Source organism: Erpetoichthys calabaricus, chromosome 3 (assembly GCF_900747795.2).
Source record: "Erpetoichthys calabaricus chromosome 3, fErpCal1.3, whole genome shotgun sequence".
Classification (NCBI taxonomy): Eukaryota; Metazoa; Chordata; class Cladistia; order Polypteriformes; family Polypteridae; genus Erpetoichthys; species Erpetoichthys calabaricus.
In genome coordinates, this window is record NC_041396.2 from 313165751 (window position 1) to 313181299 (window position 15549).

The 15549-nt window shown below is 41.9% G+C and overlaps 1 protein-coding gene across 1 annotated transcript; it reads left to right on the plus strand.

The window, feature by feature from the left end:
• Positions 1–397: 397 nt before the first annotated feature.
• Positions 398–14761, plus strand: LOC127527262 (uncharacterized). Its single transcript, XM_051925375.1, has 2 exons — positions 398–618; positions 13989–14761. The coding sequence occupies exons 1-2, from the start codon at positions 561–563 to the stop codon at positions 14618–14620; spliced, it is 690 nt and encodes a 229-aa protein (XP_051781335.1). The 5' UTR covers positions 398–560; the 3' UTR covers positions 14621–14761.
• The last annotated feature ends 788 nt before the right edge of the window (positions 14762–15549 follow it).

A 15549-nucleotide genomic window follows, 5' to 3' on the forward strand; every position in this document is an offset into this window, starting at 1 on the left:
GTAGAGATTTTCAGTCATTTTGGAGAGTGGGGGTCCTGGGTCCCCTCAGAACGCTCCTTAGAGATCAGTGAGTGTGTGCGCCTCTCTCTGACAGAATACGAGGGTGCAGCTCATTTTTAAAAAGGAATTCTAACACCTCATGATTGGTTTAAAGTCACTTCCAGTCACAAAATCAGGACCTGCTCATAGTCAAGTTATTCTGTTTATCTCAGCGCTCATTCCTTCAATTACAGCTCTTTGTTCTTCCTTCAGTCCATTTCATGCCTTGTGACTCGACGTTTGCAGAGCGGCCTCAGGAAAGATGAACTACAGGCAGATTCTGGTGGAGTTCAGTCTCATAGTTTGGACTGTAAGTGTGAGAAGGCACAGCTGGACGACCCCTATATCTTCTACCTTAACAGGCCTGGTGGGCCGCTAAAGCCTAGAAGACTGGCCAATGCCCACTTTGCCCTTCATCAGGTAGTTCATGTGCTCTTCAGTCTCTGATCTCACTCCACCTTGCTTTTATTGCAGCTCCAGTGCCTCATGTTATAGCAGAAAGGAGAGTCAACCCTGTGAAGATGCTGGTGATCTTCTGTGTTCTCCTACTGTCCAGCCTCATATTCTTTTCTGTTTACTGTAAGTATCCTCTGTACTGATATGAAATGTGAATGCTTTGTGTATTTCTTATATACGCAGTCATTGGCCCCTTTATTAGGAGGACTTGCTCATTACCTCAAAACAGCTGATCATGAAGCTGTAATTCAGTGCACATAGTGGGGTCTTCTGAAGGAATAACAGGCTCAAATGAAGATGAATTTCTGGGGTGCCAACCCGGCCATCCCTGTTTACTTCTAAGTCCAAACAGAAACAAAGTCTCGATGGCGTAAAAGGAAACAAAACTATTGCCACAGTAATAAAGTGACTGGCATTAATCAGCTTTCTTGTCTGCCATCTGAAAGTCATGGAGTTCCTTAGCTCTGGTCGCTATGGATAGACGTGACACTTCCTTGTGGGACGTCAAGTTCTTAGAGGTCAGGGACCCAAAGGGGTGGAGTCAGTTGCCCTCACTGGGTGTTTCTCTGTACTTTGGTGGAAGAAAAGGACAAGACAGTTAGCCACAGCGTCCCCTCCTGGCCTTGGGTGGTATCACATACCTGGGAAGAATTTGGAAGGTGAGCCTCTGACCAGCATAGCAATAGCAACTGTGACCTTATACAAAGTTCAAGGGGATTAGAAATCTGAACGAGCTACTTAAACACGGCAATGAGATTTAATAAAGCCATTTATTGTTACAAGTCCAAATACCACAAAGACTTGTGAAAAAGCAGACGGAGGGTCATATGTAGGCAGTTTAGAGAACAGCAACAAAATCAAAATGAGTGAAAAAAAAACAACTACAAAATTCAGGTTAATGAAAGAAGAAAAAATAAAAAAAGAATCCTAAACTAACTTCAGAGTAGAGAAGCTCAGAGGACGGCTGTGTCAGGGGTTAATAATCCACCACGTGTGAGTAAAGGTCTCCTGTTAGCTTCTTCGTTTCTTCCCCCTGCCCACCCATCAAGTGACCACTGCATTATATTCACAGACAGGAGCGTCTGGAGGAACATTGTGATGTCTACTCATTTAAAATGTTTCATATTTTTGTTCTGTGGCTTATTATGGCATTTTAATGTGTTGATTTCATTTGGCCGTGATGCCATGTTGTTTCTCAATGGGTGCCAACATGTTGTTGTTTTGTTGCCTTAACGTATTATTCTGTTGGTTGAGCACAGTCCATGACAAGACCTTGTTACTTAGTAACTCTTTTATTTTTAATATTTCATATCTTGATGTTTTATTCTTTTGCCTTTATGGCCTACTTATTTTCCGTCCTGATGCAGAACATAAATGACATGAGACTGGCTGTAGGTGGGTTGTCTCCTAGCCCATTCCTTACCAATTAATAGAAGGCTTGAAGCTCCGCACAGTTCCTCACAATAACCTTGGGGTTTCAATCAGAAAGGTCTGACTGCAGACCTCCAGTGGCAGGTCCCTCTCTGGCTGCTCACATCAGAGGACCCTGTGATGTCATTAGAGGTCTGAGGCCGGAGGTGCAAAGCAGAGTGTGCTGGCATAGAGACATTTTTAAAATGTGCCATTCAGTGGGTCCACAGAACTAAAACACTGGTGTCGTGGATGAAAGTGTGCATTCATGTAAAGGCAGATATAAACTATAAATAAATAAGTGCAGCTGCGTTTCAATATATATGAACAATTGGAAGGACACTCCAAACATAGAAGAAGTGATGTTACTCCTTTTAATCCTAATGTAAATAATCTTAAACAAAAGAACATTCAATGACATATACAAGTAATGTAAGCAAAAGAAAAAGAAGCCTACTTGACCTCTATAATGAAAATCAGCTCGGTAGTGTGGGTCGTCTTTGGGAGCTCCGTGCTGCTTGCAGTTCTGATATGAGATGCCATTCTCTGGGGTATCCACTCTTTTATCATCTTCTTGTCATTAGAGGTCACATCAATTGCCCTCAGGGGGCATCTTCTCACTGCAGTGGGTGACAAAACAGACAATAATGTTAGCAACTGTGTCCCCTCTCACCCTGCAGTGGTATCGCTTACCTCCGATAAACCTGAAAGGTGATCCTCTGACACACATGCATGACCCCTAATATCATAAAATAACCAGGGGATGACTTTAATGGCAAAAGATATTTTATCACTCTTACATTTCAATCATAGCATAAACCTTCTTAAACTAGTTATAGAGAATGTGCTTTTGACCAGCTAATATTTAAAACCACTCTCATGTTAAATGTGGCATTATAAATACTAAGATGTAGAGGCTAACGCACATAACAAATACCAGTTAAGTCGCAAACCGGGTGTGTTAAAGTAATAATGACAAATCTACTTCCAAATCTCAGGAAGCCTAACAATTTCACTTTGCCACACTTATGATCTACTGATCTTGTGCTATTCCCATGGTGTAGCACAGCTAGGATCGCTGAAGGTCCTTCCTACCAAGATGCTCTCTCATAGCAATCAACATAAAGGCATCGTAACCTCCTTCATGAGACTGCTGTTTATTTGGTCCTCTGCCTTCTTGAATCTTCCCAGGCTTGATGGATGAAGTGCAGACCCTCCTGAAAGTGCATCTCTGTGTGACAGGTCACTTGTCAATCAGACATCCAGCCCCTCCCATCTTCAGGGCACTTAGCTAGCTGCTACAATGCTCTATTACGTCTGTGAGATAATCCCAGTTTAATATCTGAAACTACTCTTATATGAGATCTACTGGGTTTACTTCTGTGATGCTATGCTGTGGTCCTGCATTACACTGAGGTATCATCTTTAATAAGTCTTCTTCATCTACTTCTTTCGGCAGTTCGTGTTAGGGGTTCCCACAACGGATCATTTTTTCCATCTCTTCCTGTCTTCGTCATCTTGCTCTGTTACACCCATCACCTGCATGTCCTCTCTCACCACATCCATAAACCTTCTCTTAGGCCTTCCTATTTTCCTCTTCCCTGGCAGCTCTATCCTTAGCATCCTTCTCCCAATATACTCAGCATCTCGTCTCTGCACATGTCCAAACCAGCGCAATCTCACCTGTCTGACTCCACAAACTGTCCAACCTGAGCTGACCCTCTAATGTCCTCATTTCTAATCCTGTCCATCCTCGTCACACCCAATGCAAATCTTAACATCTTTAACTCTGCCACCTCCAGCTCTGTCTCCTGCTTTCTGCTCAGTGCCACTGTCTCCAACCCATATAACACAGCTGGTTTCACTACCATCCTATAGACCTTTCCTTTCAGTCTTGTTGATACCCGTCTGTCACATATCACTCCTGACACTCTTCTCCATCCATTCCACCCTGCCTGCACTCTCTTTTTCACCTCTCTTCCACAATCGCCATTACTCTGTACTGTTGATCCCAAGTATTTAAACTCATCCACCTTCACCAACTCTACTCCTCTCATCCTCACCATTCCACTGACCTCCATCTCATTCACACACATGTATTCTGTCTTGTTCCTACTGACCATCATTCCTCTCCTCTCTAGAGCATTTCTCCACCTCTCCAGGGTCTCCTCAATCTGCTCCCTACTATCGCTACAGATCACAATGTCATCAGCAAACATCACAGTCCATGGGGACTCCTGTCTAATCTCGTCTGTCAACCTGTCCATCACCACTGCAAATAAGAAAGGGCTCAGAGCCGATCCCTGATGTAATCCCACTTCCACATTGAATATGTCCGTCACTCCTACCGCAGACCTCACCACAGTCACACTTTCCTCGTACATATCCTGTACCACTCTTATATACTTCTCTGCCACTCCCGACTTCCTCATACAATACCACAGCTCCTCTTGAGGCACCCTGTCATATGCTTCTTCCAGGTTCACAAAGATGCAATGCAACTGCTTTTGGCCTTCTCTAAACTTCTCCATCAACATCCTCAGAGCAAACATTGCATCTGTGGTTTTCTTTCTTGGCATGAAACCATCCTGCTGCTCACTAATCATCACCTCACTTTTTAACTGAGCTTTCACTACTCTTTCCCATAAGTTCATGCTGTGGCTTATCAATTTTATCCCCCTGTAGTTACTGCAGTCCTGCACATCCCAATTATTCTTAAATATCGGCACCAGTACACTTCTTCTCCACTCCTCAGTCATCATCTCACTTTCCAAGATTCCATTAAACAATCTGGTTAAAAACTCCACTGTCATCTCTCCTAAACAACTCCATGTTTCCACAGGTATGTCATCAGGACCAACGGCCTTTCCATTCTTCATCCTCTTCATAGCTGTCCTTACTTCCTCTTTGCTAATCCGATGCTCTTTCTGATTCGCTATCTCCACATCATCCAACCTCTTCTCTCTCTCGTTCTCTTCATTCATCCGCCTCTCAAAGTACCCTTTCCATCTGCTCAACACACTCTCCTCACTTGTGAGTCCGTTTCCATCTTTATCCTTTATCACCCTAACCTGCTGCACATCTTTCCCAGTTCGGTCCCTCTGTTTAGCCCACCAGTCCTTTTCTCCCTCCTTAGTGTCCAGCCTCTCATACAACTCATCATACGTCTTTTCGTTAGCCTTCACCACCTCTCTCTTCACCTTGCGCCTTTTCTCCTTGTATTCTTGTTTACTTTCTGCATCTCTCTAACTATCTCACTTTTTCTTTGCCATCCTCTTCCTCTGTATACTCTCCTGTACTTCCCCATTCCACCACCAGGTTTCCTTTTCCTCCTTCCTTTGTCCAGATGTCACATCAAGCACCCTTCTTGCTGTCACCCTTACTGCATCTGCTGTAGTTGCTCAACTGTTTGGTAACTCTTCACTGCCACCCACTGCCTGTCTCGCCTCCTCCCTAAACTCAACCTTGCATTCTTCCTTTTTCAACTTTCACCATTTGATCCTTGGTTCTGCCCTCACTCTCCTCCTCTTCTTGATCTCAAATGTCATCCTACAGACCACCATCCTATGATGTCTAACTACATTTTCCCCTGCCACCATTTTGAAGTGTTCAGATTGACTCTTCTGCATAGGATGTAATCTACATGTGTGCATCTTCCTCCACTTTTGTACTTCACCCTATGTTCCTTCCTCTTCTTTAAATACGTATTCACCACAGCCATGTCCATCCTTTTGGCAAAATCCACTATCATCTGACCTTCTTCATTCCTCTCCTTGACACCATACTTTTGTATCAGTATGCTGCTGCTGGAGTATGTGAATTTCCCCTTGGGATTAATAAGGTATCTATCTATCTATCTATCTATCTATCTATCTATCTATCTATCTATCTATCTATCTATCTATCTATCTATCTATCTATCTATCTATCTATCTATCTATCTATCTATCTATCTATCTATCTATCTATCTATCTATCTATCTATCTATCTACTTACCCATCACCTCCTCATCTCCTCTGTTCCCTTCACCAACATGTCCATTGAAATCCGCTCCAATCACCACTTTCTGTCCCTTGGGTACACTGTTCATATGGACTAACAACATTCGTCATCACACCTCCAATTTCCAGCTTCATAATCATCACTCTCCCTGACACTCTTTTCACCTCCAAAATGCTCTGACATACTGCTCCTTCAGAATAACTCCTACCCCATTTCTCCTCTGATCTTCACCTAGATATCATCTTGCATAAGTAATCGCAGTACAGCATATGTAAAATTAGTTAACATGAGTGTTCTATAAGAATAACAGATTAGATTATACTTTATTTGTTTCCAAGGGGAAATTAACATTTTATACAAGCTCAAAAAATATCCATATTACTAACCGAGAATGCTAAACCGGATGGACGCAGGGACATCCGGCCATGGGCCGTAGCTGCAAAAAGACGTACTGCGCAGGCGCAAAAAGAGTCCGCGAGAGTCGGCTGAGGAGCCGAGAAAGGCGGACAAAAGAGGGCGAGAGAGGCGGATGAGGGTCCGCGAGAGGCGCAGGCGCAAAAAGAGTCCGCGAGAGTCGGCGAGAAAGGCGGACAAAAGAGGGCGACAAAGGCGGATGAGGGGGCGGGAGAGGCAGACAAGACCACAGAAAAAAGGAGTGAGCAAATACAAAAAGGAGTCACAGAAATGAGGCTCAACAAGCACCGAAAAAAGGAACAGGCACATAAAAAAGTAGTCAAACGCGGGCAAAGCACGAAACACATTGCACACGAAACTAAACACCCCAAAAAAAAAGAACAGACGAGCGCACAACAGCAAGGCACGACCACACACCCCCCCCTCCCTACAGCCACGGGACGGGACGGGACACACACCAAGAGGGGGATTCAACAAGCGCATGGAAGACAAAAAAAAAGAACACAAAAAGGAGTCACAGAAATGAGGCGCAACAAGCACCGAAAAAAGGAAAAGGCACATAAAAAAGTAGTCAAACGCGGGCAAAGCACGAAACACATTGCACACGAAACTAAACACCCCAAAAAAAAAGAACAGACGAGCGCACAACAGCAAGCCACGACCACACCCCCCCCACCCTACAGGCACGGGACGGGACGGGACGGGACACACACCAAGAGGGGGATTCAACAAGCCCATGGAAGACAAAAAAAAAGAACACAAAACCACCCCAAAGACCCTACAAGCAAGGGACAGGACACACACAAAGAGGGGGATTCAACAAGACACAGGAACACAAAAAGAAAGAAGACGCTCGCGCAACAACAATCCCCACCCCCCCCCACACATCCATAAGAAGTGACACCCAAAGCCACATATTCTAAAGTGAACGTCGACACCTTCACACTAGGCAGCATAGGTGTCAGCATAGGTGTCAGCATAGGTGGATGTCCTTTCAATAAAGCACTATTAACCGTTCAACTGCAGAAAAGGCTACATATTAACAGTGAGTGCGATCCTCCTTATTACTTATCCATATTTCGCATGCTGAGAAAGAAATAAGTCATGAATACACGGTCACGGGTACAAAACGATTCGGAAAGGATAACGGGAACAAACACACGAACACGAAAGAAACAAGAAAATAGACGGCGGCGCATAAAACGCGCTTCTGAAACACCGGGAGAAAAAATGTCTCGGATCAAAAAACGCAAAGCACAAGTGACACCGTTACAGAGACGTGCCCAAATGGACAGACACAATGAACGTAGACGCATACAGCGCGCGTGTCAAAGTGCTGCATCGAAACAAGAACGATTTCAAACCGAAAGAGCTCGCGTCTCAGACATACAAAAAAGGGAGCGAAGAGACAGAATAAATGAACGGAGACGTGTACAACGCGCAAATGAACTGACAGAAAAAAAAAAAAGCAAGACGCGAAAAGCACAAAGCTCAAATGACCGACATACAAAAACGGACAAGGCTCGATACAAACAATGCACGACGTAGACTGAAACGGACTTTGCGCAAAGCGGAGGCGAATAAAAAAAAAGAAAAAAATAGCGCGTCACAAATAATGGACATGCAACAAAAAGGCAATCAAACGCAAAAAGCAAACCATGCCCGTCGCGGACATCAACGCCACACACCTGTTAAACGCTTACGCCAAATGGCTGAAAACGCCTTCAATAAGGAATCCACTATTGAGGAAAATTCATTGGGATTAATGAATGTCATTTGCAATCATTGTCATTCACTTAACTTCCCTGAAGAAACAACTGGCAATACAAATAATGAATTTACACGTTGTTGTCAAAAGGGTCAGATTAGACTGCCTCCTTTACATTCATATCCTGAATATCTAAAGAAGCTTCTAACTAACGATGTGCCTGAAAGTAAAAACTTTATGAACTGCATTAGATCCTACAATAGTTCATTTGCTTTTGCATCTACCGGAGTACATATCAGGCCACCAAAAGGCAATGGCCCATACTGCTTTCGCATATGTGGACAAATATTGCATCGCATTGGAACAGTGCACCCTGAAACAAATCAACAACGCAAATATGCACAAATCTACATCCTAGATCCACATGACGCAATCTATCAACGAATGAACCTTCCTGAAAACAAACAATGCACAGAGCTTATAATGAGAAACGTCACTCATGTCATAAACAATCACCCATTAGCTAAGTCTATAAAAATGCTACATTCGTGGACTATCTTACAAACAGACCTCAGTATGTGCATCTCGGGAATTGCAGATCTGACATTGTGGTCAGCAACACAGGAGCGCCGCAGGGGACTGTACTTTCTCCGGTCCTATTCAGCCTATATACATCGGACTTCCAATATAACTCAGAGTCCTGCCACGTGCAAAAGTTTGCTGACGACACTGCTATCGTGGGCTGCATCAGGAGTGGGCAGGAGGAGGAGTATAGAAACCTCATCAAGGACTTTGTTAAATGGTGCGACTTAAACCACCTACACCTGAACACCAGCAAAACCAAGGAACTGGTGGTGGATTTTAGGAGACCCAGGCCCCTCATGGACCCCGTGATCATCAGAGGTGACTGTGTGCAGAGGGTGCAGACCTATAAATACCTAGGAGTGCAGCTGGACGATAAATTAGACTGGACTGCCAATACTGATTCTCTGTGCAAGAAAGGACAGAGCCGCCTGTACTTCCTTAGAAGACTGGCATCCTTCAACATCTGCAGTAAGATGCTGCAGATGTTCTATCAGATAGTTGTGGCAAGTGCCCTCTTCTACGCAGTGGTATGCTGGGGAGGCAGCATTAAGAAGAAGGATGCCTCACGCCTGGACAAACTGGTGAGGAAGGCAGGCTCTATTGTTGGCATAGAGCTGGACGGTCTGACATCCGTAGCAGAGCAGCGGGCACTCAGCAGGCTCCTATCAATTATGGAGAATCCACTACATCCATTAAACAGTGTCATCTCCAGACAGAGGAGCAGTTTCAGTGACAGACTGCTGTCACTGTCCTGCTCCACTGACAGACTGAGAAGATCATTCCTCCCCCAAACTATGCGACTCTTCAATTCCACCAGAGGGGGTAAACGTTGAACATTATTCAAGTTATTGTCTGTTTTTTTATCTGCATTTTTTATTACTCTTTAATATTTTTGCTGCTGGAATATGTGAATTTCCCCCTGGGATTAATAAAGTATCTATCTATCTATCTATCTATCTATCTATCTATCTATCTATCTATCTATCTATCTATCTATCTATCTATCTATCTATCTATCTATCTATCTATCTATCTATCTATCTATCTATCTATCTATCTATCTATCTATCTATCTATCTATGAAGTTGAAAAGGAGGCCAATACAAAAGCAAATGCAGAAGGTATAGCAGCAACTACAATTGCTTTGGTCTTGATAAAGGACAAAGAACAAGATCCAAGACGATACAATCTGCCCGTCGTTAATGAAGTGGCAATTGTCTTTCAAAGTAAAGATGGTGAGCCTCCATTTTACAGAGATATTGTTCTACATTTACGTCCTGATAAAAACAACACACCTACATTCCAACGCATAGACATTTGCTTTCCGCTTCTTGATACTTTAACATACCCCATATTATTTCCAACTGGACAGGAAGGATGGAGTGCTACAATTTCAAGAATTAAAAAACATCAGGCACAGAGACGATCACGTGTATCCATGAAAGAATATTTCTCCTACAGACTCTCAGTAAGGGACGACTTTAATCCATTACTCAATGCAGGAAAGCTGACTCAACAATACATCATTGACGTTTATGTTCGAGCGGAATCAAATGATCTGCAATGGATAAAAAACAACCAGCCTTCACTTAGAGCCGATAAATACAAATCACTGCTGGACTACATTAATCGGGATGCTGACGTCATGGAGCACCCGGCTGGAAAACCTGTTATTCTACCATCATCCTTTCAAGGCAGCCCACGCAATATGCAACAACATTACCAAGATGCCATGGCTATCGTAAGAAAATTTGGAAAACCGGATCTGTTTATCACTATGACCTGCAATCCTAAATGGACAGAAATTACAACTAATCTTAAGCCATGGCAGAGAGTCGAACATCGTCCTGATTTAGTTGCAAGAGTCTTTAGACTTAAACTGAATAACCTCCTACAAGATATCAAACAAAAATCTCTATTTGGAACTGTCACAGCCATTATCCACGTTATCGAGTTTCAGAAGAGAGGTTTACCACACGCCCATATATTACTAATACTTGATGAGGATTCCAAAATACGCACTGAATCTGACATCGATAAAATAGTCAAAGCTGAAATTCCAGACCGTGACACCTCTCCACGCCTCTTTCAAATTGTTATAAAAAATATGATTCATTCACCATGTGGCGCTACAAATCCAAACAGTCCATGTATGCTTAATGGCAAATGTTCAAAAGGCTTCCCCAAAGACTTCCAAGACGTTACACTTGGTAATATAAATGGATACCCTAAATATAGAAGACGAAAGACAAGTCAATTACAAATTCGTCAAGGTCATTCAATTGACAATAGCTGGGTCGTACCATACAATCCTTATTTATGTTTACGCTACAACTGCCATATAAATGTGGAGATCTGCGCTACAGTAAAAACCGTTAAATATCTATTCAAATACGTATACAAAGGACACGATTGTGCTAATGTCTCCATATCTGAAACGAATGATCACGATGAAACTCGATTGTATGTTGATTCACGGTACGTCAGTGCTCCAGAGGCCATTTGGAGAATATTTTGCTTTCCTATGCACCATCAGAGCCACACAATATGTCGCTTACCAGTTCATTTGGAGAACGAACAAACTGTCTGTTTTCATGCAGGTGATGAGGTACAAGCGGCAAAGAGAGCAGCCACAAAAGATACTAAACTAACCGCGTGGTTTAAACTCAATCAAAATGATCCCAACGCTCACCGTTGGAAATATTGGGAAATTCCTCTTCACTATGTTTGGATTGACAATGGCAATTTCTGGAGAAAACGACATCACCACGGTGATAATGTCATAGGACGAATGTATACTGTCAGTATTAAAGAACCTGAAAGGTTTTACCTTCGATTACTTCTTCAACATGAAACCGGAGCTACATCATTTCACGACATTAAAACTGTCCGAGATGGCTGCACCATCAAACTCTGTCAGACATTCCAACAGGCAGTAAATGACAAAGGATATTTATTAGATGATACAATTTGGCAAAAAACTCTACACGATGCGATATCCTATTCAATGCCATGTCAAGTTCGACAACTATTTGCTTATATCTGTGCCTTCTCCTCACCATCAGATCCATTCACCCTCTGGAATACAAACAAAATGGGAATGATTGAAGATATTTGCCACAAGCTTCATGATACAAATGATTCCTGCATCGACTGTGAAGCCTATGCACTACACGACATTCGATTGGCTCTTATGCTCCTTGGGTATACATTGGATAACTTCCATTTACCAAATGTTCCAGATTCCTTACCGGATATAAATTCCACAACTATTGATCTACAACAAGAAGAATGAATTGCACAAACTATGCTTTCCTCTTTAAATGAATTACAATCTGATGCTTTTCACAAAATTATTCATGCCACGGAGGACAACAGCCCTATACCCAAATGCTTCTTTCTTGACGGCCCTGGAGGAAGCGGAAAAACATACCTTTATGAAACACTTATACATTTCTTTGCTGCAAGACAACAGATGATTATCGCATCTGCTACAACCGGAGTGGCAGCAAATCTGTTAATAAATGGTCGTACATGTCACTCAATATTCAAAATACCGGTCCCAATTACAGAGACATCAGTATCCACTATGAACATTCACAGTAGCAATGCCCGAGACATCCGTCTTGCAAAACTGATAATTATTGATGAATGTACAATGGCATCCAGTCACTTACTCAACACCATTGATAAACTTCTACAAACGTTGATGAATAATAATATTCCCTTTGGAGGAAAAGTACTTTTATTAGGAGGAGATTTTAGACAATGCTTGGCTATTGTTCCACATGCCATGCGCTCAGCTATTGTTCAGTCCACCTTAAAATACGCAGACAATTGGCATTGCTTTAAAACAATACAGTTGGTACAAAACATGCGATGTCCAGATCCAGAATATAACAGTTGGCTATTACAACTGGGAAATGGTACACTCACCAATACAGATGGACTTCAGACAGATATTATTACAATTCCACAATCCTTTATCTGCGACGACTTAGTAAAAGAGATATTTGGAACAGCAATCACATTAGACCAAATACCCCTTTTAACACAACGCACTATATTATGTCCAAAAAATATTAATGTTAATCACATTAATAACCAGGTCATTTCATTACTTCCTGGAGAGACACAGCTCTTTCTAAGCTCTGACAAAGTTGACTCTGATGACGACAATGAACATCTAAATTTCCCCTTAGAATATTTGAACACTATTAACCCGGCCGGATTACCACAACACAACCTTGCCCTTAAAAACGGAACAATAATCATGCTATTAAGAAACCTTAACACAAAACAGGGTTTATGCAATGGCACACGGTTAGTCGTCAACACCATGACACGCAATGTTATTCAAGCAACAGTTCTTACAGGATCACATGCTAACAATACTGTTCTCATTCCTAGAATTGACCTTACAAGTTCTGACCTAGAATTACCTTTTACATTGAAACAGCGACAGTTCCCCATTAAACCTGCATTTGCCATGACCATCAACAAATCACAAGGACAAACCATGGACAAGGTTGGCATCTACCTCTCTGAACCCGTTTTTGGACATGGACAACTTTATGTTGCCTTCTCACGTGTTCGACGTTCATCTGACGTTAGAGTTAAAATTATAAATGATCCATGCCAAGGAAGACTCATTCAAGGACAAGACACCATCTTTACTACTAATGTTGTATACAAAGAAATATTCCAATAAAACATTACTATATGCCAAACACTCTATTTGTTATTTCTATGCACATCATCCAAAGCTGCACACTATTCTATATCTAATTCATACATCTCACTCTTTGTCATGCCCCAACGCCAGGGGTTGGCGAGTGAAGCGAGCAGGGGCGGAGCCCCCTAGTGTATATAAAAATAAAAACAATCAATAATCCTCTCTTCCCCCTTCTATGCTTATTTACATGTTCGTCTCCCAGTTATCTGTCTGTGTCATCTCCTGACTCCATTCCCTCTCTTTAAACTGCTCTTGTCCGGTGTCCTCATCAGTCTCCTCCAGCCTAAGTTATGCTTTACTTTTAAAGACCGGTGGAGTGTAGGAGACGAGTGCATTTCTCTGTGTTGTTGTGTCACTTTCTGTATTTATCATGTAATGTGCACTAAATTATCCTTTACTGTTTTGAAGAAACATAACAAAAATAAGCACAAAATGCTCGACTGTCATCTCAATAGACGTCACTAATGTTACAATGTAGAGAAACTGCAGGAATAGAAACATAAGAAATGTGATAAATGAGAAGAGACCCTTCATAGCAAGTGATTCTTTTTCACTGCAAAACTGAGAGCATTTCTTAACTCAAACCTAAAAGATATATTTTGTAATACTGATTGTACGAAATATTTTGTTTTCGTTAGATTTCATTAAATTAAATCACAAGGAGCAAGAGTTGGAGGAGTTAAGAAATGCAATTTACAACTTGACCAGTAACTGCAGTGATCTGTTGGAGGCCCAAACTACCTCACAGTCCCAATGTGAAAGAAACAACAGTAATCTGCAAGAAATACTCGATAACGTAAAGTCTGAAAGTGAAAGAAACTACACTGAACTACAGAAAAGACTAGATGACCTTAGCTTAAACTACAGTGAATTCCAGAAGACTCATGATATGCTAAAGTCTGAATACGCCACAAACTACAGTAATCTGCAAGAAAGACTCGATAACGTAAGTTCTGAATGTGACACAAACTACAGTGATCTTCAAGAAAGTCGAGATACCCTGCAGTCTCAGTACGTAACTCTGAATGAGAAACATGATGAAGTGTCTAAGGAGTTCAGTGGTCTGAATGAATTCTACTGTGATGTTACAAACACGTCTCCCGGTGAGTGCTTTGCTGCAGGGTTAGCAGACTGGGGGCTCCTTGATCATCTAATCCTTAATTTTTCATTTGCTCTTTTTTTTCATTTTCCACAGAAAACATTTGCTCTGTATGTAAAATGGGCTGGGTCCTCCTCGGTTCCAGCTGTTACTACTTCTCCCCTAATATGATGACCTGGAATTACAGCCATGAATGGTGCCTGACAAGGGGTGCACAACTAACAATTCTAGAAAGTTTAGAGGAGTGGGTATGTCATTTACACAGGTGGATTTAAAATGACTGTCTTGATAAACTGTATACTGTAAGTTAAACTGTCAGGGCAAGAGCATTTAAAAGAAAAAAAAAAAAGCTTTGAAAGTGCATCACAAGAACAATCCGAAAAGACCTAAGCTGAAGTAAAGTCAGCTCAGTATGTTATTAAAGCAGGAATGTCTTTCTTTAGCAGACTCCTCCAATGGATCTGGAGAGTCTGTCAATACATTTCAAAGGCTGAGAGCGACTGCCATTTTAATCAAAGCCTCAGTGACCCTTTGTTTAGTGCTGACTGTGTGAGAAAGTAAAGATTCTGTCAGAGGTCTCTTTCCATCTTTCTTCATTTGCTATAACTGACGTCATCAGACGTGGTGTGAATTCTAGATTGCTGTTTCTTCTTTCTTAGCTCCAGGAGCTCTTAGAGTTGCCATTTCTAAAATTACGTTTACATGCATTTCTGGTTTTTGGTTGGATGTGTGGGAGATACGTAATGAACAAAAAGGTCACTGGTGATGATTTAGTCAATTAGTATATAAAGCAATTTAAGATTTGCTCCACATTCTTCTGCTCCATAATCCCAGTCAGCGTAACAAGTAACACACGTGCACACGCCTGCTGTCCCACCCCAACTCCTCCCAGAATTACGCCTCTTTGAATATGCAAATCAATATAAATAGCCCTTAAGCTCAGCGTTCTGTGAAAAGGTAAGGTCAAAAGCACAAGGGAATATAGAAGAATTTCAGCAAATACCAAGTGGAGGCAAAGGTAAACTTAGTATTTGTTGGTTTAAACAGTGGTATAAGCAACAAAAGGAAATTGAGTATCATAGAGTGTCGGAGAAACTTGA

Coding starts and splice junctions, on each gene's coding strand:
- LOC127527262 (XM_051925375.1), top strand. CDS start 561: ATGCTGGTGATCTTCTGTGTTCTCCTACTGTCCAGCCTCATATTCTTT. Junction 619..13,988: donor CATATTCTTTTCTGTTTACT/GTAAGTATCCTC, acceptor TGTTTTCGTTAG/ATTTCATTAAATTAAATCAC.